At 54.5% G+C, this 24,219-nt stretch overlaps 2 protein-coding genes across 5 annotated transcripts in view; both read right to left on the reverse strand.

The window, feature by feature from the left end:
- LOC132591937 (uncharacterized) overlaps nucleotides 1-24,219 on the reverse strand; it is a 125,231-nt gene that overhangs the window by 84,694 nt on the left and 16,318 nt on the right. The gene's annotated exons all lie outside the window — the stretch shown is intronic.
- Nucleotides 688-22,840, reverse strand: SLC5A6 (solute carrier family 5 member 6). Of its 4 annotated transcripts, none has more exons than XM_035110776.2 (16): nucleotides 22,715-22,840; nucleotides 15,854-16,401; nucleotides 14,826-14,891; nucleotides 13,537-13,588; nucleotides 13,244-13,311; nucleotides 12,629-12,783; nucleotides 11,710-11,850; nucleotides 10,887-11,016; nucleotides 9,081-9,169; nucleotides 8,561-8,673; nucleotides 8,339-8,406; nucleotides 8,099-8,185; nucleotides 6,779-6,951; nucleotides 4,004-4,107; nucleotides 2,893-3,014; nucleotides 688-1,632 (listed from the first exon to the last, which is right to left on the reverse strand). In XM_035110776.2, the coding sequence occupies exons 2-16, from the start codon at nucleotides 16,193-16,195 to the stop codon at nucleotides 1,459-1,461; spliced, it is 1,884 nt and encodes a 627-aa protein (XP_034966667.2). In that variant the 5' UTR covers nucleotides 16,196-16,401; nucleotides 22,715-22,840; the 3' UTR covers nucleotides 688-1,458. The 4 variants fall into 4 exon arrangements, with proteins under 4 accessions (XP_034966667.2, XP_060129221.1, XP_034966668.2 ...); XM_060273238.1 differs by having other exon boundaries at nucleotides 22,711-22,840; XM_035110777.2 differs by having other exon boundaries at nucleotides 22,707-22,840.

Below are 24,219 nucleotides of genomic sequence, written 5' to 3' on the forward strand. Positions count from 1 at the left end.
GCCTGGCTGCTGGTTCCGGCCAAAGGGGACCCTACGGGTCATCTAGTCCAACCCTCTGCAATGCAGGAATCCTGTTCTCGCAGAGGCCAACCAGGTGGCTGTGGGAGGCGGGCAAGCAGGATTCGAGCAGAAGAGCAATGCTCTTCCCACTGTGGAGGCAGAGCAGAGCCTTCCTGGCGAGTTTCCACCCAGAGCCGCCTTCTCCTCCTCCATCTATTTATCTAATCTTCTTCCCAAGGTGGTGGCCACCACTGCCTCTTGTTTTCCTGGGACTAACCAGCCTGCAATTTCCAGGCTCCCCCCTCCCCCTGCATCTCTGACTGTTGTTTGCACGAGGCAGTATGGAGTAGCGGTTAGTGTTGGACTGGAAAATGAGAGGAAAGGGTTCAAATCACCACTTGGCCATGAAGCTCACTGGCGGTCGGTCCTTGGGGGCCAGTCTCTGTCTTTTTCTCAGCCTGGCCTACCTCACAGGGTTGCTGTGGGGATTAGAAGGAGAGGGGGAAGAACGGTGTGCTCTACGTTGAGCTCCTTGGGAGCAAAGGTGGGTTATAAATGTAATAAATACGTTCCAGCGGACATACGTTCCGCCCCACATACACAGCGGCACCCCTTGAGCAATGCCCCAGATCGTCTTCCAAGAGCAGCCCAGCAAGGCAGGATTTGAACCTGGCTCCCCCAACGCCCAGCTTCCACCCACAAAGCAGACAGCAGCAACAAGAACCGTTTTTTTATTAACAGCAGCCAAAATCCTCGCTGAGCATCGTCAGAAAGGCAAGGAACCGGGAAAACAGTACTTCTCAGAGAAGGGCAACATGGGGTACAGAAAAGAGAAAACGAGGGGGGGATGACAAGGCCCACGAGTGGATGGAGGGGCTGCCGCTGAGATGGAGGAATGTCTGTGCTCCCCCCCCCCACTGGTGGGCAGGACTTTGGAACAGGGTTAAGCCTGCTCCCCCCCCCCCGAAGGGCTGCTTCTTGCTGAAGAAGCTCTGCAGCAAACTGGGGGGGGGGAGTGGAATGAGAGGGTAGCCCCCCACCCCATTGAAGGTCAAGGGGGGCTTCTTTGGTGAGGCCTCAGTTGGGTGGGCTGGGGGGCTCCGAGGGCGTTGGGGTGGCAGGAGGACACAGGCACGCCTGCCTCGCCCCAATAGGGCTTGAGTTAGGGGGGGAAGAGCCCCCCCACCCACACTTAAGAGATTGGCACATTCACAATATGGCAAGAGAAGGAGTGGCAGGAGGGACCCCGGAAAGGACCCCGGAAAGGGCGCCTCCATCACCCGGGCGTGGGGTCCAGCTTGCCCCCCCCCAGTGCTGCAACAGCAGGGGCTCATCCAGGATCCAGTGCAGAGCGGCCCACAGGGGCCCCAAGGAGGGTCTGGGACCCCCTCCCCCCCCCCGGGGGTGTCCTCTCTCGGAACAGTGCCAACCGCCCCCCGCCTGCTCACACCGCCCAGGTCAGAGGGCTGTCTCCCGCAGGATGTGGCCTCCACCTGGCTGGGCAACCCCCTCCCCGGGGGGCTCCCCTCCTTCACTGTGCCCCCCAAGGGGCAGGCCCTCCGGTGGCCCATTCAGTAGCCCATTGGTGTTCTTTCCCACAGAAAGGGGGACCGGCTCTTGGCGGTTTCCGTCCTGGGCAGAGAGAGAGAGAGAGATGGCACAAGTCAAACTTCAGGGATGCGGTTTTTCTGCACCAGCAGAACAATCTGCATGCTTAGAACAATAGAATTTTGAAGTTTGAAGGGACCCCCAAGGATCATCTAGTCCAGCCCCCTGCAACGCGGGAATCTCAGCTAAAGCACCCCTGACAGATGGCCATCTAACCTCTGCTTCAAAACCTCCAAGGAAACGGAGTCCCAGCTCTTACTGTCAGAAAGCTTTTCCTGATGTTGAGTCAGAATCTCCCTTCTTGTCACTTGAAGCCATGGGTTCGAGTCCTGCCCCCCAGAGCAGGAGAAAACAAGTTTGCTCTCTCTTCCATGTGACAGCCCTTGAGATATTTGAAGATGGCTCTCCTATCTCCTCTCAGTCTCCTCTTTTCCAGGCTAAACATACCCAACTCCTTCAACCGTTCCTCATCAGGCTTGGTTTCCAGACCCCTGATCGTCTTGGTTGCCCTCCTCTGCACACCTTCTAGCTTGTCATCACCCTTCCTAAGTTGTGGTGCCCAGAACTGGACACAGTATTCCAGGTGTGGCCTGACCAAGGCCGAATCGAGTGGGACTATTCCTTCCCTTCATCTGGACCAGGCATCCCCAAACTGCGGCCCTCCAGATGTTTTGGCCTACAACTCCCATGATCCCTAGCTAACAGGACCAGTGGTCAGGGAAGATGGGAATTGTAGTCCAAAACATCTGGAGGGCCGAAGTTTGGGGGTGCCTGATCTGGACACTAGACTTCTGCTGATGCAGCCTAGGATAGCATTAGCCATTTTTGCTGCTGCATCACATGGCTGACTCATGTTCAGCTTGTGGTCCACTAAGACCCCCAGATCCTTTTCACATGTGCTGCTAGTAAGCTAGGTATCCCTCACCTTGTGAACTGCCCTGAGATTTTGTCATGAAATCTAATAAAAAATGTTTGTTAAAGTCCACTTTTCTCTGAAACCGCTTGACCAATTGCATTCGAAATTGGACACAACCTTCTATTCCACTTCCTGAGGGTTTCCATAACCTTAGCTTATATAGAACTCACACCTGCTTTACTACCCCTTTCTCAGTTTGGAGGGGTCTTTCTGGAGCTCCTCGCAATCCCTCTTTCTTGCTCCAACCCCCCTCGGTGCGCTTCCTCAGGGCTCCAAAGCACATGGGAGGTCGCCTTCCCCAGCCTCCCCCCTTCCAGAGCTCTCCCCCCCCACACACACACACTCAAGGCGCACGCAGAAGACCTCACCTCTTGGGGGTAGCAGACCCCGAAGCGCAGCCTCTCTCGGTACCTCGCCGGCAAGCAGCAGAACAGGCGGGGCAGCACAGGGAAGATGGTCCGGGGGTCCACGTCCTCCCCCCGCATGGGGCCTGGGGGGTGGGCAAGAAGGCAGCGTCACACTCTCTCCTGATGGGGCCAGGAGAGGCAGCCCTGCTCGGCCTCCCAGGCATGAACCCAGGTGCCAGTCAGAATGCCAAGGAAGGCTCACAAAGGGTGCTGGTCGGAAGGGCCCCACCGGGACCCGCCTTTCCATGCCCCCGACTCCAGGCTTCTTTTATACATTTATTAGTGAGGCTTGAAACAACCTCCCCACCCCCACCCCCCACTATAAAATGCTGGTGGTGGCTTCTAAGAGGAATGAAATAAGGATTCCACCCCCCTTCTGCTGAAGGCCACTAGTCTGCAATGGCAGGGGGGGCAGAGACCCCCAAGGCCTCGCACTCTGGCTCGCTGGGCGCAGAATACACACAGAGACCCCAGCACCTGCCCCCTTAGCACAGGCATCCCCAAACTTTGGTCCTCCAGATGTTTTGGACTACAATTCCCATCTTCCCCGACCACTGGTCCTGTTAGCTAGGGATCATGGGAGTTGTAGGCCAAAACATCTGGAGGGCTGCAGTTAGGGGATGCCTGCCTTAGCATCTTCTGACTTGGGCCAGCTCTGGTCCTCTAGTCGTAAGAACCTCTGAAGGGCCCGTGGCCCATCTGCTCCAGCCTCCTGTTCTCACAGTGGCCAACCCGGAAGCAGGATCCGAGCCCAAGAGCATCACTGTGGTTTCCAGCAACTGATATTCACAAGATATTCACAAGCATCGCTGCCTCTGACTTTGGAGGCAGGGCAGAGCCATCCTGGCTGGGAGCCATCAATAGCCCTCTCCCCCCCCCCCAATGAATGTGTCTGATCCCGTTTTAAAACCATCCAACTTGGCATCCATCATTGCCTCCTGAGGGAGGGAGTTCCGTAGGTTAACGAGAAGCTGCAAGAGGCCCTTTCAAATTTCCTCCGTCCTGAATCTTCCAACATTCAGCTTCGTGGGGGGGCCCGCGAAATCGAGTGCCACCCGTACTCCCAACCTACCTGTGAGGTAACTGACCAGCAGTCCCACGACGATGACGGTGGTCGAGTTGTGTGCGCTGTACCACAGGTACGACAGGTTGTAGAACTTGCGCAGCCCCGTCAGCCTGCAGCAAAAGGCAGAAACATTTGTAGCAGGCGCCGGAAAGAGGACAGTTGAGGCACCTGCTTGATATCAAGAGGCAGGGAGTTCCACAGGGCAGGTGCTGCCCCACCAAAAGATTGAGTTCGCATCAGACGGGCACTGTCTTGATTCCTGCAGTGCAGGGAGTTGGACTGGATGACCCTTGGGGTCCCTCCCAACCCTACAATCCTAGGATTCTCCTGTCTTTTCGCCACCTCTTCCTCTTTCAGCACGCCTTCCAAGGGGAGATTTCTTATCCCAAGAGTTATTGAGATTTAAACTGAAACTGTGTTATAGATGCAATTGCCTTTACGTGTGCTTTCTATTGCAATGTGAAACGGCTTCGAGGTGCTTCTTAAGTGTGGTAAATAATATTATTAATAGTAATAATAATAATAATAATGCATAGCCCCCCAAAGAGATGCTGGCATGTGTGAAAAATATGAAGCGAAACTTTATTCTGCTTGGTAGACTTGTAAAAAAGCTAAGAAATATTGGTTACAAATGCAGACATTAATGCGGATGATTTTAAGGATTAACCTTCAATTGGAACCAGAACTTTCCCTGCTAGAAAGAATGGATATATTATTAGAAAAGGACTATGGAACATTATTTCAATACATGATCACAGTAGCAAGACGTTGATCATCATTGAGACCCACAGTGGAAGAATGGGTGCTAAAATTATTGGATTTAGATGGGAAAGTTGACATGTTGAATGAGAGGAAAATAGTTGACTGTCAATATTGACTTTACAGACTTTTTGTGTGAAAAAGAACATGACCTTACAATATCTGGGGTCTGAGGGCTGAAGAAAATACTGGTTTGTAGAAAGTAGAATTGTTGGGTGTTTATCTTGGAGGGAGTGTTTTCAATACTGTCATTTTCTATCTATAGCTGATATACAAAGCGTAGAAAGTTCTCCTTTTTTCTTTTCTTCTCTCCCTCCACCCTTCTTCTGGTTTGAGTTTTTATTTATATTAGTATCTTTAATCTTTGGATATTGGAAATTAACCTTCATAAATCTCCTTTCAAACTTTAATAAAATCTATCCAAGGAAGAAAGAAAGAGATGCTGGCCCCTGGACGCAGCCGCCCCCCCCCCCCCAGTCCCAAGGGGGCAGTGGAGACTGGGAAAATGCTTTTATACCACCAGCAGCTCCAGACACCAGCCGCAGGGGATCCTGTGGGTCTCCCAGTGGGGCGCTGGCGAAGCCAACCGCTGGGCCAGATCCAGCAGAGCTGTCCTTACAACAACCCTGTAGGGTTGGCAAGTACTGCACCCCCATATTGGGAACGGAGGAGGTTGAGAGCGAGGGGCTTGCCCCAGAAGCTGCCTCGCCCATTGATGAGCCTGCCTGGACATGGAAGGCAGAGCTTGTCTTCTGCCGCTCCGGAGGGAAGGATCCGAACCAATGGCTTCACGTGGCAAGAGAGGAGAGCCTGACAAGCTGGAGCGTGTCCAGAAGAGGGCAACCAAAATGGTCAAAGGCCTGGAAACGATGCCTTATGAGGAACGGCTTAGGGAGCTGGGTATGTTTAGCCTGGAGAAGAGAAGGTTAAGGGGTGATATGATAGCCATGTTCAAATATATAAAAGGATGTCATATAGAGGAGGGAGAAAGGTTGTTTTCTGCTGCTCCAGAGAAGCGGACACGGAGCAATGGATTCAAACTACAAGAAGATTCCACCTAAACATTAGGAAGAACTTTCTGACAGTAAGAGCTGTTTGGCAGTGGAATTTGCTGCCAAGAAGTGTGGTAGAGTCTCCTTCTTTGGAGGTCTTTAAGCAGAGGCTTGACAGGCATATGTCAAGAATGCTTTGATGGTGTTTCCTGCTTGGCAGGGGGTTGGACTGGATGGCCCTTGTGGTCTCTTCCAACTCTAGGATTCTATGACTCAAGACTGGGAAGGCAGAGCGCAAGAGGCGTTTGGCAGTGGAACCGACTCCCTCGGAAGGCGGTGGTTCTCTCCTTCCTTGGAGGGCTGCCTGCCAGGGATGCTTGAACCGTGCATTGCAGGGGGTTGGGCTAGATGTGCCTCGGGGGTCCCTTCCAATTCTAAGTTCAGGAAGGAAATGGCAGGATGAGAGCTTGGAGGTAAGCGAGGAAAAGGAGGAGGATGGTGTAGGTGGAGGAGGCATCCCCCCAACCCCAACCCCAGCAAAATAGCCACAAATTGCCTCGAAGCCAGAGACGGACGACCCATGCTGGGACCTGGGCTTTGGGTGTTCAGATCCCGTTCGCAGCACAGGACCCCCAAGTGGTCCGTGGGGCGGAGAGAGTCCAGAGAGGCACCCCAGAATCCCTTGTGACCCACGGTCCAGTCGCTCAGGGCAACCAAACCTCTCTTTCCAGCAACATTCAGGTTAAGCAAACATGGGAAAGGCCACCTGGGAAGAGGAGCCCAACCCTAGACGCTTCATCCCGGGGTGGGGGTTAGACCCCCCCCTCAGCCACAAGGCTCCTGCCCTGCCGGCTCTCTACCTGCCCTACCTTGCAGGGTCGTTGTGGGGATGAAATGAGGAGCGGGGAGAAGCATGGATGCCCCTTGGAGAAAAACGGTGGGATACGAATGCTATAAAGAATAGTAAGCTCTCCCTAAACACACACACAGCCCCCCCACTGCCTCCTGGGGTCCCCCCGTTCCCCATTACCTCTCTGGGGTCGTCGTTATGGTCTGCAGCGTTGTCATGACGGCCGTTGTGAGGTTTGCGTCCAGTTGGGGGATGCCAGTCGTGGGGGGCACAGACGCCTGTTTGGTCACCCAGCTCCCGATGCCCACCCAAAACGCCATGGCCAGCCCGGCAGCCAAGCCAGAGATGGCCCCCTGAGGAAGAGCAGCGAGAGGAGGAGGAGGTGGAGGAAGAGAGGGGGTGTTTTGTGACAATAATTTTTATTAGTTTTCAATTACAATAATCCAAGGGTAGCCTCATTATAAGGGTGCCAAATTATAACACAATTACTAATCCCAATCATTCAGATGCCAAATTATATCATTTAGGTGGCCCCCTCTGTGTCTGCGTGCTAAAATTGATGGTTTGATGATGTTCCTCTGTTTCCAAGTCCCAAAATCTTGTTCATCTCAATTCCATTCCATTCAAAAGAACAATTCCTGATACAACAACTGCAATATTAAGGACATCCATTCGTCTAGACACATTCAATGATTTATAAATCTACTAGCTGACCCAGCCACGCATTGCTGTGGTTCTTTCCTGTGCCCCCCCCCCGTCCCGATCCATGACGTATCCTGCCCCTCCTGAATCCACCCTGGCTCATCCCTGTGTTTCGGTAGGATACCCTTTCCTCTGTTGTCCCTGGGGAGTGTTGGCCCCTCCCCCCTGTATCTCCATACCTTGGCCCCCACCCTTGGAGAAGGAACTGTTATGTTCTGGGTTTTATTTCCCAGCATGCACTTCTGTCTGAGGGAGGGGGTGTACTGTGGGAGGAATTCCACTTGAGGGTGCTGTTTGACTTGGTGGAAATCCAGGTCTACACCTGCCCAGGTGTGTGATTTGAGGTTTTCTTGTCCCCAGCGACCCCCGGGGAGTGGCCTGGATCGTTGTGTCAAAATTTCAGGACGATCGGTCAAGCGGTTACGGAGAACATAGCGGCCAACAATTTCAAGATTTTTACATTTTTATATATATAGATAGGTGAAGCATTCAAACTATATCCTTATTCCTCCTGTGCGAGACGACTATTCTGCACGGGGCGCTTCTTCCCGTCCTTGCAAAATGTTACCGTATGTCTATTCCCGGCCGTCGCCGCTCTCCATCTTGCCTTGGGAGGAGCCAATATCCCATTGCGTCTTCAAGGGATCCTCACCCCCACACAAAAAACCCACCAGCTATTGCTGGCTGCCCCCTTTGAAGCATGGGAAGAGGAAGGGAAGGCTCCTGCCCCCAGAGAAAGAGGGGTGAGGGCACAACAGCTCCTAACACCGCCCCCCCCAAATAAACAGCATTACTCACCACGGAATTGGCACAAGGAAAGAACATGCCCAGGGAGAAGACTCCCAGCAGAGGGCCCCCCACCATGCCAAAGATGCTGAGGGCAGCCTAAGGGGGGAGAGAATCATAGAACCATAGAGTTGGGAGGGTCCCCCAAAGGTCATCCAGACCAACCCCCAATTATTATTTAAAAAAATAAATGTGCACCGCCTCCAAACCTATCTCCTCCCTCCCAGGCTGCCTGCTCCACCGACCCCTTACCTGCAGCACCGAACCCATCATGGAGGAGACGTAAGCCATGCCCAGGCAGAGGAGTCCGTAGCCCAGAGCTGGGGAGAGAAGGGAGTCCAGTCAGGTCCCCAGAGAGGGAGAGGAGAGGGAGGCCCCCCCCTGGGCTGTGGGGCTGGAGCCTTGGAGGTGGGGGCACTGGGACACTACCTGCCCCCCAACCCCCTCCTCCGGCTCCCCCCCGGGGCAGCTCACCTAGCAACTTGGAGTAGAGTGTGGCCCGTCCTTCGGGGATGCGGCCCACGTAAGGGCGGATCAGGTCCTCCATGGTCACGGTGGCCAAGGAGTTGAAGGCGGAGGAGATGGTGCTGCCGAGAGACGAGACGGGGGCACAGCGGTGGGGGGGGGGGGAGTCAGCCGAAGGGAAGGGGGCAGAAAAAGGCCCTTGGGCAGAAAAAGCCCCTCTAGCTCAGGGCTGGCTCTTTCTCCCAGCCCTCCCAGGAGAGGGGAAATAAGCACGAGGCTCTAGTCCTCCTGTTTCCGAAGGAAGATCTAAGCAGGAACAAAGGCTTTGTACTGTCGACACTGGCCGGCGGCAGCAGCCCTCCTGGGTCTTCCCCCCCCCCCAGCCCTCCCTGGACATGCTGCTGGCAGGGACCGAACCTGGCAGAGCCTGCGTGCCAAGCCCTGTGCTCTGGTCCTTCCATGGGAGTAACAAAGGGTTCTAGTCCTCATGATCCCCAATGAAGGAAGCCTGCCTGCCTGCTGAGCTCACCTGAGGGAGCCGCTGAAGAGGCAAGCCACAAAGAGGCCGGGGAGGCCAGGCACTCCCTGCAGGATATCCATCACGAAGAAGAGGACCATCTGCAAGATTGACCAAAAGACCAGAAGAATCTCTTTAGGGAAGCGACAACAGCAGCCAGGATTTTATTAGCTGCAAGATGGGAAAGCGACGAAATACCAACGAAAGAACAATGGCAAAGAAAAAAGTTGACGGAATACGTGGAAATGGCGGCGAAGCGGATTGAGAGACTTCAAGATAAGGACTTTAAGAAAAATTAAAAAATTCCTTCAGTAGCACCTTAAAGGCCAACTAAGTTTTTATTTTGGTATGAGCTTTCATGTGCATGCACACTTCATCAGATACACTGAAACAGAATCCACCAGACCCTTATGTATATTCAGAGGGTGGGGGTGATGGGAATGGGTGATGGGCTGATGGGAGTGGTAAACCTGTTGATGGCTGTTAACGACTGCTGATGACTGCAATTGGTCCTGTGGGGGGGAAAGCAAGGGCTGAGGCGCTAAAGAAAGCTAGATCATGCATAATGAGATAAGAATCCTATGTCTTTGTTCATCCCAGGTGGCTCCATGGTTTTAAGCTTGGTAATGAGTTCCAATTCAGAAACTTCTCTTTCCAGTCTGTTTCTGGAAATTTTCTGTAATAAAACAGCTGCTTTGAGATCTTGTATAGAATGTCCTGGGAGATTGAAGTGTCCTCCTACTGGTTTCTCTGTCTTGTGGTTCCTGATGTCAGATTTATGTCCATTTAGCCTTTGGCGTAGGGTTTGGCCTGTTTGTGCATGCACACGAAAGCTCATACCAAAATAAAAACTTAGTTGGTCTTTAAGGTGCAACTGAAGGAATTTTTTTTATTTTGCTTCGACTCAGACCAGCACGGCAACCCACCTATGACTTTAAGAAAGATTGTTTCTGTATATACATCATAAAAGGTTCCCAATGTACTGAATTGAACTCACTTGCAGGATTTGATTAATAAATAGAAAATATGAATATGAGGGTAAAACGTTAAGAATATGTCAGTAAAGTACGATTTCAATTTCAATATATCAAGGTATAGAAAATGACATGCAGAAGAAATGAGTAAGTGATAAACCAGAAAGAGAAGTTGGGGGGAGCTGTGGGGGGCGGGCGGGAATAGAAATGGAAAATGCCATTTGCGTTCGTTTTGTTTTGTTTTTAGTATTGATTATGGTAAATTTTGTTGGAAAATCTCAATAAAAAAATAAAATAAAAAGTGGGGGAGGAGATGCAAATCAGGGGGCAAGTCAGGGAGCGCAGTTGCCCCCCCCCAAACAGGAGCCGGCCCGCAAAGATCATCTGGGGCGGCTCCTGGGACAGAGTCTCCGCCCATTCTTCTTAGGGGGTTCCGGGTCCCTTGATGGGGAGCTGGTCTGCAAAAGCCCACTCCCATTTTTTGTGCAACAGTATTGCCTACACCAGGGGTCAGCAAACTTTTTCAGCAGGGGGCCGGTCCACTGTCCCTCAGACCTTGCGGGGGGCCGGACTATATTTTGGAAAAAAATATGAACGAATTCCTATGCCCACAAAATAACCCAGAGACGCATTTTAAATAAAAGGACACATTCTACTCATGTAAAAACATGCTGATTCCTGGACCTTCCGGGGGCCGGATTTAGAAGGCGATTGGGCCACATCTGGCCCCCGGGCCTTAGTTTGGGGACCCCTGGCCTACACTGACTGGCAGCAGCAATGCCTCTCTGGGATTTTGAGGAGGGGGGGGGGTCTTTCTCCCGGCAGAAGCAAGCGCCTGGCCCACCTGATCCGGGGAGGCGCCGCTCTGCTCCGGACTCTGCTCATGCTCCTGGTAGTAAGCAAACATCACCAGGCCAGTGAGGCAACTGAGGCAGAGGGCCAGCTGCTGGCAGGGGAAGACGGCGTAGCAAGACCTGGAGGGAGGAGGAGACAGAGGTCGGGAGAGTCTGGCCGCCGGATCAGGCCCATCCAGTCCAGCCTCCTGTTCTCACAGGGGCCAAAAGGCCCCTAAGAACTTGGAATCCAGGTAGACTGCCTCTGGAGCTGGAGGTTCCATCAGGGCCCCGAGGAGGCTGCTGGATCATAGAATCATAGAATCATAGAATCATAGAATCCTAGAGTTGGAAGAGACCACAAGGGCCATCCAGTCCAACCCCCTGCCAAGCAGGAAACACCATCAAAGCATTCTTGACATATGCCTGTCAAGCCTCTGCTTAAAGACCTCCAAAGAAGGAGACTCCACCACACTCCTTGGTAGCAAATCCCACTGCCGAACAGCTCTTACTGTCAGGAAGTTCTTTCTAATGTTTAGGTGGAATCTTCTTTCTTGTAGTTTGGATCAGGCCAAAGGAGGCACATCTGGCCCAGCGTCCTCTTCTCACAGCGGCCAGGCAGATGCTCCAGAGGGAAAGAGGTCAGCCACCTAGTAGCCCCCCCATAGCTCTCTCTCGCAGGACATCCTTAGGCTGACCCCAAAGCCTCCTCCCAGCTCCCCCTGTTCCTGCTTCCAGACGGGGTCAAGGTTTGTGGCGACTGGAGCACCTTGGGGCACTCAGCCCCACGTCTCCCAAACACCCCGCCGGCCCCCCCACGACGCCCCCACTCACAGCACAGCCTGCCGCTCCGTGCGAGAGCTGAGGTATCGCTGGACCTGAGACTGGTTGACCCCGTAGAGAGACAGCATCATGAAGACGCCCCCAAAGGCCAGCGTCCAGAAGGTGTGCCGCTCGAAAGGGTCGGGGTTCAGGCTGGGGAGGAAAGGGAAGCAGAGAATGGTAGAGTTGGAAGGGAACCCCAAGGGTCATCTAGACCAACCCCCATACACACACACAATGCAGGAATTGCAGCTCAAGAACCCCTAACTGTGGGCCATCCAACCTCTGTTTAAAACCTCCTCTTTTCAAGGGAGCCCATTCCCCCAGCGAGTTATTCCTGATGTTAGTCAGAATCTCCCTTCTTGTAACTTGAAGCCATGGGTTCGAGTCCTGCCCCCTCTTCCATGTGACAGCCCTTGAGATATTTGAAGATGGCTCTCCTCTCTCCTCTCAGCCTCCTATTTTCCGGGCTAAACATCCCCAGCTCCTTCAACCGCTCCTCATACGGCTTGGTTTCCAGACCCTTGACCATCTTGGTCGCCCCTCCTCTGCCCACCTTCCAGCTTGTCATCATCCTTCCTAAATTAGGTTGCCCAGAACTGGACACAGTATTCCAGAATAGAGCGGGACTTTGATTTCTCCTGATCCGGACACTCGACTTCTGTAGATGCAGCCTGGAATAGCACTGGCCTTTTTTGCTGCTGCATCTCCCTCTTGGCTCGTGTTCGGCTTGGGGTCCCCCCGGATCCTTTCCCCATGCGCTTTCCTTGTGCAGAGGTGTAGTGCAAAGGGAAGGATCTGCACCTGTGGCCCTAAGGCCATGGGCTCCGGGGCCCGGGTTCTGCTGGGCCCATCCTGCGGGGCACCCAAAGGCAATGGCAGGGCAGCACACGGAAGGACCAGCCCCCCCCATCCGCCCCACCCGACTTACTCGATGCCCGACACCATGCCTTTCTCATCCGCCAGCTGCCAGACGCGCCCCATGCCGCCCACTTTGACGGTGCCCACCACGATCACGGCCACCTGGCCAGCAAACATGACAAAGGTCTGGAAAACGTCCGTCCAGATCACGGCTTTCAGGCCGCCCTGCAAAGGGAAGGAGGGGGCGGTTAAGGGGGGGCAACATTTGGGGTGATCGCACTGCTGGGCCCGGCCCACGGTTTCCACAGTGGGTGGTCCTGGTCCCTGGGGTGTGTGGGTGGGCAATGGGATTTTGTGGGGGGGCTCTAAGAGGCAAAGGGGAGCACTGAAGGGTCCCTGACTATCAGGGTTCCCCGGATCAAGTCCATCCATTCTGTTGTTTAAATGGGATTTTGAATAAGCACGGAATTAATTGTCGCTGTTGTGGATTTTCTCGCGTCATTCTCTTCCTTAGTAGGGAGTGCAAACTGCTAATAATAGTGGTTAAGAATTTGCCCTCTTGGGGGGCCCTGTGGAGCCCACAACCTCCTGCAGCCCAGAAGTGTGCGTGCGTGCGGGGGGGGGGGGGAGAGAATCTCTAGTGGGCTCAAGCTGCCCCCTTGCCCCTTGCGGGGTCCCTACTCACCAGGGAGGTGTAGAGGGTGCAGACCAGCCCAATGGTCAGCACAGAGGCCCAGAGGTCAAAGCTGGTCACTGCAAGCAAGAAAGAGACCTCAGGGAGGGGCCCAGTGGCAGATTGCCTGCCCCTCGAGACCCTTCCCCGGATGCCTGGGTCCCACCCACCACCCTGCGCCAGCCAAGTGGGGGGGGGCTGGGTCCAGACCACCCACTTTCCCTGCCCCCAGACCACCCCAAATGCTCCAGCTGCCTGCAGCGCAAAAAAGCCTTGCCCCCCTGGGATCAGGGCCTCTTCCTCACCTGCATTGAGAGCCAGCGCTGGGGTGTAGAGGACGACCCCCATGTACACCACCTGTGGGGAGAAAGGCAGCCCCATTGTGAACTGGACCCCACGGGGCCTTTTTGTGTTGTGAGATGCCCTGAGGTTGGAGGATGGGGGGCAGCCGACGCCAGAGGAGAATCATGACCCCTTGCAGGGTCTCTGGGTCTCCCTCCCTTCCCCACCTGCCCAACAACAGTCCTGTGAGGGAGGCGAGGCTGAGAGAGAAGGACTTGCTCTGCGTGTGCCACCCACTGAGCTCCATGGCTGAGGCAGGAAGAACAAGAGGGAAGGACGGGGGAGACCGTGGGGGGGGTGGGAAAAGAAGGAAGCGGAAGTCAGGAGGGAGGGAGGGAGGGAAGAAGGAAGGAAGGAAGGACAGGGAAGGAGGGAGGGAGGGAGGGAGGAAAAGACAGAAGGGAGGGAGGGAGGGGAAAGATGGAGGGAAGGAAAAATGGAAGGAAGGAAAGAAGGAAGGACAGGAAAGGAGGGAGGGAGGGAGGGAGGGAGGGAGGGAAAAGATGGAGGGAAGGAAAATGGAAGGAAGGAAGGAAGGAAGGACAGGAAAGGAGGGAGGGAGGGAGGGAAAAGATGGAGGGAAGGAAAAATGGAAGGAAGGAAGGACAGGAAAGGAGGGAGGGAGGAAAAGACAGAAGGGAGGGAGGGAAAAGATGGAGGGAAGGAAAAAAGGAAGGAAGGAAGGAAGGAAGGAAGGAAGGAAGGAAGGAAGGAAGGAAGGAAGGAAGGAAGGAAGGAAGGAAGGAAGGACAGGAAAGGAGGGAGGGAGGGAGGGAGGGAGGGAGGGAGGGAGGGAGGGAGGGAGGGAGGGAGGGAGGAAGGAAGGAAGGAAGGAAGGAAGGAAGGAAGGAAGGAAGGAAGGAAGGAAGGAAGGAAGGAAGGAAAAGACAGGAGGGAGGGAGGGAGGGAAAAGATGGAGGGAAGGAAAAATGAAGGAAGGAAAGAAGGAAGGAAGGACAGGAAAGGAGGGAGGGAGGGAGGGAGGGAGGAAAGAAGGAAGGAAGGAAGGAAGGAAGGAAGGAAGGAAGGAAGGAAGGAAGGAAGGAAGGAAGGAAGGAAGGAAGGAAGGAAGGAAGGAAAAGACAGAAGGGAGGGAGGGAGGGAAAAGATGGAGGGAAGGAAAAAAGGAAGGAAAGAAGGAAGGAAGGACAGGGAGGGAGGATAGGGAGGGAGGGCTTTAAGCAGGAGGTTTGGGAGCTTCAAAAGGAGAGGACTCCTTTCCCCAGAGACCAGGGGGGTTTTCTCTACTCACCATCTGGAAGATGAAGGTGGCTGTTCCACAGACCCTCACAACCTTGTTGAAACGCAGCTCCAGGTACTGGGTGGGGGCGACAAAGAGAATTGGGGGGGGGGTGTCAGTATGGCAGAGAGACAATATGGCTTGGCTTCCAGGCGCAGCCTTTGCCCTGTTGGTGGGAGGGCAGGAGCCAAGTAAGAGGGTGCCCAAGGACCCCTGGACAGCCCCCCCTGCTCTCCTGGGGCAGCATTCCTGACCCCCCCCCTCACCTGCCACATCCCCAGCTGCAGGTACCACTTGAGAGGAGGACCCCAGGGATGGCCAGAGACCCCCAATTGCCGGCTTCTCAGTGGGGCTCTAAGCCAAGCGGCCTCCTCGCAGGACTCGACTTGGCAGCGCCCACCAAGAAAACATCTCAAGGCGGTTTTGCCAAGAAGATAATGCGATAAAAGTGCTAGCAAGAAGAATTAATAACACCAACAATGAAAGACTTTCAAAAAGTTTAAATGGCAACAAAATAAAAACAGACCAACTTTCCAGACGTCTGAACAGGCTTGTCTAAGTGAGAATATTTTGTTAGTAGGATTGGAATATCACTTGTAGTTTAAGGGGGGATTCTGAATACAATGGAGATGTAAAAGATTTGGACTATCATAAAAGACGCAGAAGGAAATAATAAATAATAGGACCCACAAAGGGGAGGAGGGAAGTCCAGGAGATTCCTTGGAATCTTCTTTTTATCATCTATGTTTGATACATCTTTGTAAAATTTTAAGTTGAAAAACCAAATAAATAAATTTATATATATACTGTACAAGAATGTTTTTAGCGGGTGCCAAAAAGAGTGCAAGGAAGCCTGATTTTCAAGAGGCAGGGAGTTCCACAGTGTCGATGCCACCACACCAAAAGAGCACTACACTTTGTGCCTCGGTGGACCGGCTGCAGCGGGAGACAGACACCGAGGGAAGAGGGCCGTGGGTCCAATTCTGATCCCATCTCCAGGCCAGGCCATTTCCCAGGAGACCCTGAAGATACCCACTCACCTCGTACGTGCTGGTCAGGCGCAGGCGGTAGAAGACGGGGATGAAGACGTGAGCCGGGATGAGGAGCCCCAGGAAATAGGAGCACCCCAGGAACCAATACTCTGTGCCGTTCCGGTAGATCTCGGCGGGGACGCCCAGGATGGCCACGGCCGACTGGAAGGTGGCCAGGAGGGAGAGAGCCACGGGGAAGAAGCCCATGCTGCGGTTGGCCAGCTGAAACTCCTGCGTGGTGCTCTGCTTCCCGCCACTGAAGGCGTAGTAGAAGCCGATGCCAGCCGAGACGACCAGGAGCAGGATGAAAATGGTGTAGTCGGCCACTCCAAACGTCAACGCCGCAGCCATGGCTGTCCCAGAAGGCGCCGGCTCTCAGGAGCTTCTGGGAGGGCGAGGGGCTTTTACTGTCCCTCGGCCATCACGGGAGGGACCCCTGCGCTGAAACTCAGCTCCAACCACTTGCCAAAAGCGGGCGCCAGCTCATCACCAGCACGCCGAGCGGTGGCCTCGCTGCCAGGGATCCGCTGCAGCTGCCATGACCCAGACGGGGCGATCTGAAAGAGAGAGGGAGGGAAGGAGGAATGAGCCCAAGGACCCAGCACCGCGTGACCCAGCCGGCACCCCCTCCAGACACCCCAGCTCTGGGAGGCAGCAGACCTTCGCTCGGCCGCCGCTGCTAATCTCTCCGTCTCAAGGACTGCGAGGCAGAGAGGGAGGGAGCAAAGTATTCTGGCAGGACCCCAAGGGAGGGAAGCGCTGGCTGCCAATCTTCCCAGCAAGGGGGCAGGGAGGACTCGGAGAAGCGCCCCAGGGGCAGCAGCCGGGGCCAAAGCACACAGCCTCTGCCGCCCAAGAGCAGCCTCCGAGTGCCGAGGGCGCAGTGGGGGGTGCCGCCAGGAGAAGCATTGGCTCGCGCCAACTGCCCAGCCCAGGAGAAGCAGCATTTGGGGTTACGAGTTGAGAGAAGAGGCAAGGAGGAGCAGATGCGTTGGACATTTAGAACATGGTGCCTGGCCTGGAGGGAGGGGGTGGAGAAAAGCTCTTCAAAGGCCTGGAAACGATGCCTTATGAGGAACGGCTTAGGGAGCTGGGTATGTTTAGCTTGGAGAAGAGAAGGTTAAGGGGTGATATGATAGCCATGTTCAAATATATAAAAGGATGTCATATGGAGGAGGGAGAAATATTGTTTTCTGCTGCTCCAGAGAAGCGGACACGGAGCAATGGATTCAAACTACAAGAAAGAAGATTCCACCTAAACATTAGGAAGAACTTCCTGACAGTAAGAGCTGTTCGGCAGTGGAATTTGCTGCCAAGGAGTGTGGTGGAGTCTCCTTCTCTGGAGGTCTTTAAGCAGAGGCTTGACAGGCATATGTCAAGAATGCTTTGATGGTGTTTCCTGCTTGGCAGGGGGTTGGACTGGATGGCCCTTGTGGTCTCTTCCAACTCTAGGATTCTATGATTCCTCTCTCGTAACACCAGAACTTGTAGACGGGTAAAGGAAAGGCTTCATTCTCACAGCCCATAGTTAGGCAGTGGAACTCCCTCCCACAGGTGCCCACCAACTTCAATGGCTTTCAAAGAGGGTTGGACAAATTCAGGGAGGAGGCGAGGGCTGTTGATAGCCCAGTATCCCTGAAGGAGCGTCTCCACCCCCATCGTTCTGCCCGGACACTGAGATCCAGCGCCGAGGGTCTTCTGGCAGTTCCCTCCCTGCGAGAAGCAAAGTTACAGGGAACCAGGCAGAGGGCCTTCTCGGTGGTGGCGCCCGCCCTGTGGAATGCCCTCCCATCAGATGTCAAGGAAATAAACAACTACCTGACTTTTAGAAGACATCTGAAGGCAGCCCTGTTTAGGGATGTTTGTAATGTTTGATCTGTTATCATGTTTTTATATTGTGTTGGCAGCCACTCAGAGTGGCTTGGGAAACCCAGCCAGGTGGGTGGGGTATAAAGAAATTATTATTATTATTATTATTATTATTATTATTATTATTATTATTAGCCAAGATGGGTCTGCTCTGTCTCCATAGTCAGAGGCAGCGATGCTTCTGAATCCCAGTTGCTGGGAACCGCAGGAGGGGAAGAGGGCTCATAGAATCATAGAGTTGGAAGAGACCACAAGGGCTATCCAGTCCAACCCCCTGCCAAGCAGGAAACACCATCAAAGCATTCTTGACATATGCCTGTCAAGCCTCTGCTTAAAAGACCTCCAAAGAAGGAGACTCCACCACACTCCTTGGTAGCACATTCCACTGCCGAACAGCTCTTACTGTCAGGAAGTTCTTTCTCCTGTGTTGGAATCCTGCTTGTGGGTTTCCCCAAATGGGCACCTGTTTGGTGACTGTGAGAACAGGATGTTGGCCTAGATGGACCCTTGGCCTGATCCAGCAGGCTTCTCTTTTGTTCTGCTCACATTTCAAGGCAAAACACTTCCTGAGGGTTGGTGTCAGCTGCGCAGATTGTCCTCTCCTCCACATGGAGAGAGAGTTGAGCAGCCAAGAGATCTTAGAATCATAGAGTTGGAAGAGACCACAAGGGCCATCCAGAACTCTGAAAAGGCATGGGACAGAAAACGGGCCTGATCCAGCCCTGCTTGCTCTCAGTTTGCAGAGAGGGCCGCTAGGCCTCCCAGCAGAGACTGTGGAAGGGAACCATCTATGCCAGGCATCCCCAAACTGCGGCCCTCCAGATGTTTTGGCCTACAACTCCCATGATCCCTAGCTAACAGGACCAGTGGTCAGGGATGATGGGAATTGTAGTCCAAAACATCTGGAGGGTCGAAGTTTGGGGATGCCTGATCTATGCCCAGGTTAGGGGGGGGGGGAAGAAGGCCATTTAAGGAGAAAGGGGGTGTCCCTGTTGAGGGGGTCCTGGGAAGAGTTCATAGAATCATAACACTGCGGAGTCGGAAGGCAGGGACCCTCAGAGCTCATCCAGTCCAACCTCTTGCAATGCAGAAACTGCAGTTCAAGAATCCCTGACTGATGGCCCCCAGCCTCTGTTTGCAAACCTCCTACGGAGAGTCCACAAAGTGAAGCCCCCCCCCAAAAAAAGCCAAGAGGAGGAAGGCGGTCTTGCCCGGCTGAGATCCCAGAATGTTGGGACTCAGAAGGATGGAGCCAGTTGTGAAATTGCAGCCTCAAATAGCTCCTGGTAGCCTGAGCAGAAATGGGGAGAGGGAGCCCCACAGACCTCAGTCCAATGGGGTGGGGAGAGCAGCACAGGCCCCTTGTGGGGAGGGGGAAAGGATCATTTGTGGGGGTCCCACATGTAGGATTCACTGCTGGGAATCTGAGCTCAGGCCCCCCAAACTGGACCTGCAAGGGCAGCCTGGTTGGAATGAGGGTCAGCATGGAGAGGAGGGGGGCACTGCCAGGCTGCCCTCTTTGGAACCCCGAACCCCCCAAGAATGGAAGCCAGGCTCCTCTGTGTGGCTTGGAAGCCTTCCCCGGGACAGAGCAAAAAAGAAGAAGAAAGACTCGCATTTCAACCAGACTCACGTTGAAGCCTTTGTTATTCTCCCAATTTGAATCATAGAATCCTAGAGTTGGAAGAGACCACAAGGGCCATCCAGTCCAACCCCCTGCCAAGCAGGAAACACCATCAAAGCATTCTTGACATATGCCTGTCAAGCCTCTGCTTAAAGACCTCCAGAGAAGGAGACTCCACCACACTCCTTGGCAGCAAATTCCACTGTCGAACAGCTCTTACTGTCAGGAAGTTCTTCCTAATGTTTAGGTGGAATCTTCTTTCTTGTAGTTTGAATCCATTGCTCCGTGTCCGCTTCTCTGGAGCAGCAGAAAACAACCTTTCTCCCTCCTCCATATGACATCCTTTCATATATTTGAACATGGCTATCATATCACCCCTTAACCTTCTCTTCTCCAGGCTAAACATACCCAGCTCCCTAAGCCGTTCCTCATAAGGCATCGTTCTCATCTAGGCATGACCAATATTTGTAAAGAATTTTAAGAAGGCAAAGAGCTGCACCACACGGCAACGCCAAGCCTGTGGTTTTACAATTAAAAAGATTCACGTGAAGAGAAAGAGTGAGAAAGGAGACATTCGGCTGAGTCGGCTAGCAAAGAAACAAATTCCGGGTAAACCGAGGCACCGGGGGCATTGCAAGATCTAGCAGCTCAGTTTAACAAGGCAAGCAGCAGGGGCCGTGTTCTCTTGCAAAGTGCTTGGCTTTGCTTCCATCAAGCAAGCTCAGGTCTTGAGAAGCGCTCCTTAATCATCAGCCACATCGCTTGGGAAACAGCAGCCAAGCGAGAGGAGAGATTAAGCATCTGAACAGGAGGGAGGGAGATTAACCTCTACAACTGGCAAACTTTGAGGAGTCAGTGGGCCTCCAGGCTGCAAGTTCAAAGGAGAGGTTGGCATGGAGGAAAATGACTTATGGAGGGTGGGGGAGAAGCTGCTGCACAACACAGCAGGGAGGGCCCTGATCCACAGAACCAGGAATGCCGAATGCATAGTTCCTGGGATTACGGCCCACCGTGGCTTGCTAGGGCTTGTCCGATCCTAGCGGGAGAAAAGCCGAACTGCCGGTCTGAGGGTCAGGATAGGGGCCCAGGAGAAGCGAGGTGGGTTGCAAGGATCCAGGAGGGAACTTTCTCTAAAGTGCAGAAGGAAACTAGCGGGATGGGGGGGGGCTGCTGCCGCCAAGCCTGCTTCCTATTTCGTTTGCAAGCGGATCGGCATTTGAGGCCTTGCAGCATAAGAAGCAAAGAAGCGTCTGGCTGCAGCTGGATCAGGCCAAAGTCCCCCCCCCCCTGACCAGCATCCTGTCCCCACACAAATGCTCCAACGGGGGGGGGGGGGGCTGCAAGCGCAACCCAGGCACCCCCTCCTCTCTACAGCTGTGCCAAGCTGCTCAAGGCCCTCGGAGTTCAAGGGTCTCCACAGCTGACAGGGGGGGGCAGGAATAAGGAGGGGTGGTCTGTGTGGCCAGCTGCCCCCTTGCCTCAGGACTCCCCTGTCTTTCACATGCCCAAACGGTATTCCCTGCCCTCACTCCCAGACGTCCACCCACCAGGGAAAATTGGTCCACCCCCCCATTCAGCTGATTTCCCAGAGCTGAAGAACTGCTTCTCCCCAGAGACATGACTGGCACGCCAGAGATAAGCCAGAGGGGTGGGGGGTCTGGGGGGAGGAAAAGTGGGCTCCCCAGGCTGCCCCCTGCCATCTGTGGGCCCCCTCTCCATTTTTCCTGACCTTCACCCAAGGACAGCATCCGAGGAACTGCGTTGGAGCCTCAGAGCCACCACCATCCAAATTGGGGGGTGGGGTGGGGGGAGAGGGAGACTCATGACCTCACCGGGAGCAATGCGGCAGAGTGGGGATTTTCCATAGCCCAGGACGGTGGCCCCGATCCCCTTGGCAACTTGCAGAGCTCCAACCAGAAAGAGATTCTCCCTGGGGGATGAGCTGCTACATGCCCCTCACCCAAGGGGGCTCTGCACTGGCAGCCAAGCCAGCCCCCCCTCCTCCTGCCCACTGGGGGGTCCGCTAGGAACAGGCTGGCTTCTTCCAGAAGGCTCTCCCGGCTCCAATGAGTCACCCAGAGCTCGGCTGTCGCAAATAAAGAATGTTAAAGCGGCAAGGGCACCCAGAGGATATCCAGCCCACCCCCCTGCTCAGTGGAAACCAACTACAGCCTCACTCGCAGGGGGCCATTGATTCCTGTGATTCCTGCCTTGCAGGGGGGCTGGACTAGATGACCCCTGGGGGTCCCTGCCCAATTCTACAGCTCGAGGATCGGGTCACGCATCCAGCGGCTAGAGATGCACTCCCACCCCCACCCCCCCCGACTCTTTCCACCTCCACCCCGGGCTGGATTTAGGTTTGATGAGGCCCTCAGCTCCTGAAAGTAACCGGGGGGGGGGGGGGCCTTGATATGTCTAGCTATCCTTTGTCAACAACAATTTGTAGCTGTATTTTTTGTGTTGAATATATGCTATATGAATAAATTCCTTCAGTAGCACCTTAAAGACCAACTAAGTTTTTATTTTGGTATGAGCATTCGTGTGCATGCACAGAAGTGTGCATGCACACGAAAGCTCATACCAAAATATAAACTTAGTTGGTCTTTAAGGTGCTACTGAAGGAATTTTTTTATTTTGCTTCCACTCAGACCAACACGGCTACCTACCTGTAACTATATGCTATATATGGTAATTGACGGACCTAAGAGGTCTCCAAAGCCATTTACACATCACAAAATACGTATTTTATCAAAGTAATTGTTGAATTGAAATACAACTAAGAAGTATATTATTAGCGATTGGGGGGGGGCACAAGAGAGTGGGGCCCTAAGCTAGAGCTTGTTTAGCTTATAGGTAAATCCGGCCCTGCCTCCCCCCCCCCCATCTGAAGGGGAATGAAGCCAAGCCAGAATGGTTCTAAGCAAGGGTGGGATTCCTGCCCCCCCCCGATGCCCCTTGGGGTCCCTTCCAGTTCTACAGTTCCCTGACCCCCCCCCCCAGATTGCGCCTAGATACCAACGGGTGGCCGTTTGGGGGGGGGGGCTCCCTTCTTGCAGGGCCGGCAGCCCGAGAGCCCGCTGTGAAACTCCCAGGCGAGCCTACCCCGCAGGGCTGTTGTGTTGGGGCCCCGCTTCCCTTTAGACAGGAGATCTGTTCAATGGGAGGGAGGATCTCGTCGGTTTGGCGACCGAGCGGCGTCCCTAGCGGACCCCCCCCCTAGCCTCCCCGGCTGCTGTACCTGCTGAACCCCGCCTGCTCCAGGCGAAGAGGATCCGCCCGGGGTGGGAGTGCCGAGAGGGGCAGCGGGGAGAGAGAACACGCGTGTGTCCCGCCGCCGGTCCGGTCCCCACGTGCGGGGCCAGCGCGCACCTACTTACTAGCCGGGCGTCCGCCGGGGATCGCGCTTCCTGGGTCGCCTGGCGAGCTCTCCGCCCGGCCAGCCCGCCGACAGCGACCTTTGCTCGGGCCGCCCACGTGCGAGGAGCCGCCGGGTCCCTCCTCCTCCTCCTCCTCGCCGCCGCGGCCGGAGTGCGCGCTGCACGGCGCCGCGCGGCGGAGCTGACATTGCCAAGGACAGGCGCCGCCTCCGCCCGGCGCTGGAGGATGACGCCGGGGAAGAGGGAGCCCCTCGCGGCCCCGGAGAGCGGCGGAAGGGCGCGCGAGTGGCCCGCCGTCCTGGCCCCAAACCTCGTGCAGCTGCCGCCGCCGCCGCCGCCGCTCTAAGGTAGACTGGCTCTGTCCATGGAGGCTCCATGCAGCCAGGACTCCTCAGCCCTGCAGCTGCTGCTGCTGCATCGCGCCGAAGGGGACCCGTCCAGCCCAGGAGGATCCTGCGCTCACGGTGGTACCCAGGAAGAGAGCGCCTTCCCCCACCTTGTGCTCTGCCATTCTAAGGTAGACTGGCTCTGGCCCTGGAGGCTCCATTCAGGACTCTCTCAATAGGAGTATAACATCTAGATCAAGGGAAGTAATAGTACCACTGTATTCTGCTCTGGTCAGACCTCACCTGGAGTACTGTGTCCAGTTCTGGGCACCACAGTTCAAGAAGGAAACTGACAAGCTGGAACGTGTCCAGAGGAGGGCAACCAAAATGGTCAAAGGCCTGGAAACAATGCCTTATGAGGAACGGCTTAGGGAGCTGGGTATGTTTAGCCTGGAGAAGAGAAGGTTAAAGGGTGATATGATAGCCATGTTCAAATATATAAAAGGATGTCATATAGAGGAGGGAGAAAGGTTGTTTTCTGCCGCTCCAGAGAAGCGGACACGGAGCAATGGATTCAAACTACAAGAAAGAAGATTCCACCTAAACATTAGGAAGAACTTCCTGACAGCAAGAGCTGTTCGACAGTGGAATTTGCTACCAAGGAGTGTGGTGGAGTCTCCTTCTTTGGAGGTCTTTAAGCAGAGGCTTGACAGGCATCTGCCAGGAATGCTTTGATGCTGTTTCCTGCTTGGCAGGGGGTTGGACTGGATGGCCCTTGTGGTCTCTTCCAACTCTATGATTCGATGATTCTAAGCCCTGCAGCGGCTGGATCTAGGGGAACCGTCTAGCCCAGGACCCTATGCCCACATTGGCCCCCCCAAGGGAATCCCATGAGCAGGATCTGAGCGCAAGAGCAGCGCTCTCCCCTCCTGCTTTTGACTGTGGGGCCAGAGCAAAGCCCTCAGGGGTTGTTAGCCATCGATAGTCCTCGCCTCCTCCATGAATTTGTCCCGTCCTCTTTTAAAGCCACCCAGGTTGGTGGTTATCACTGCTTCCCGCGGCAGCGAGTTCCGCAGTTTAACTCTTCGCTGCACGGAGGATTTGCTGTTACTCTCCCCCCCCCCCCCCGGGATCCTGCCACACATTCACCCTTCTTCAGTCCACGAGGAGGAATGACAA

The sequence above is a fragment of the Zootoca vivipara genome, chromosome 3, assembly GCF_963506605.1.
Source record: "Zootoca vivipara chromosome 3, rZooViv1.1, whole genome shotgun sequence".
Lineage (NCBI taxonomy): Eukaryota > Metazoa > Chordata > Lepidosauria > Squamata > Lacertidae > Zootoca > Zootoca vivipara.

Bases quoted from the DNA above. Each gene is read 5' to 3' on its own strand.
- SLC5A6 (XM_035110776.2), bottom strand. From the start codon at position 16,195: ATGGCTGCGGCGTTGACGTTTGGAGTGGCCGACTACACCATTTTCATC. The intron at 6,952-8,098 runs GTGAGTAATGCT...GCTCTTCCTCAG, and splicing joins TTCCTTGTGCCAATTCCGTG to GGGGCCATCTCTGGCTTGGC. The intron at 4,108-6,778 runs GTAATGGGGAAC...CTTTTGCTGCAG, and splicing joins ATAACGACGACCCCAGAGAG to GCTGACGGGGCTGCGCAAGT.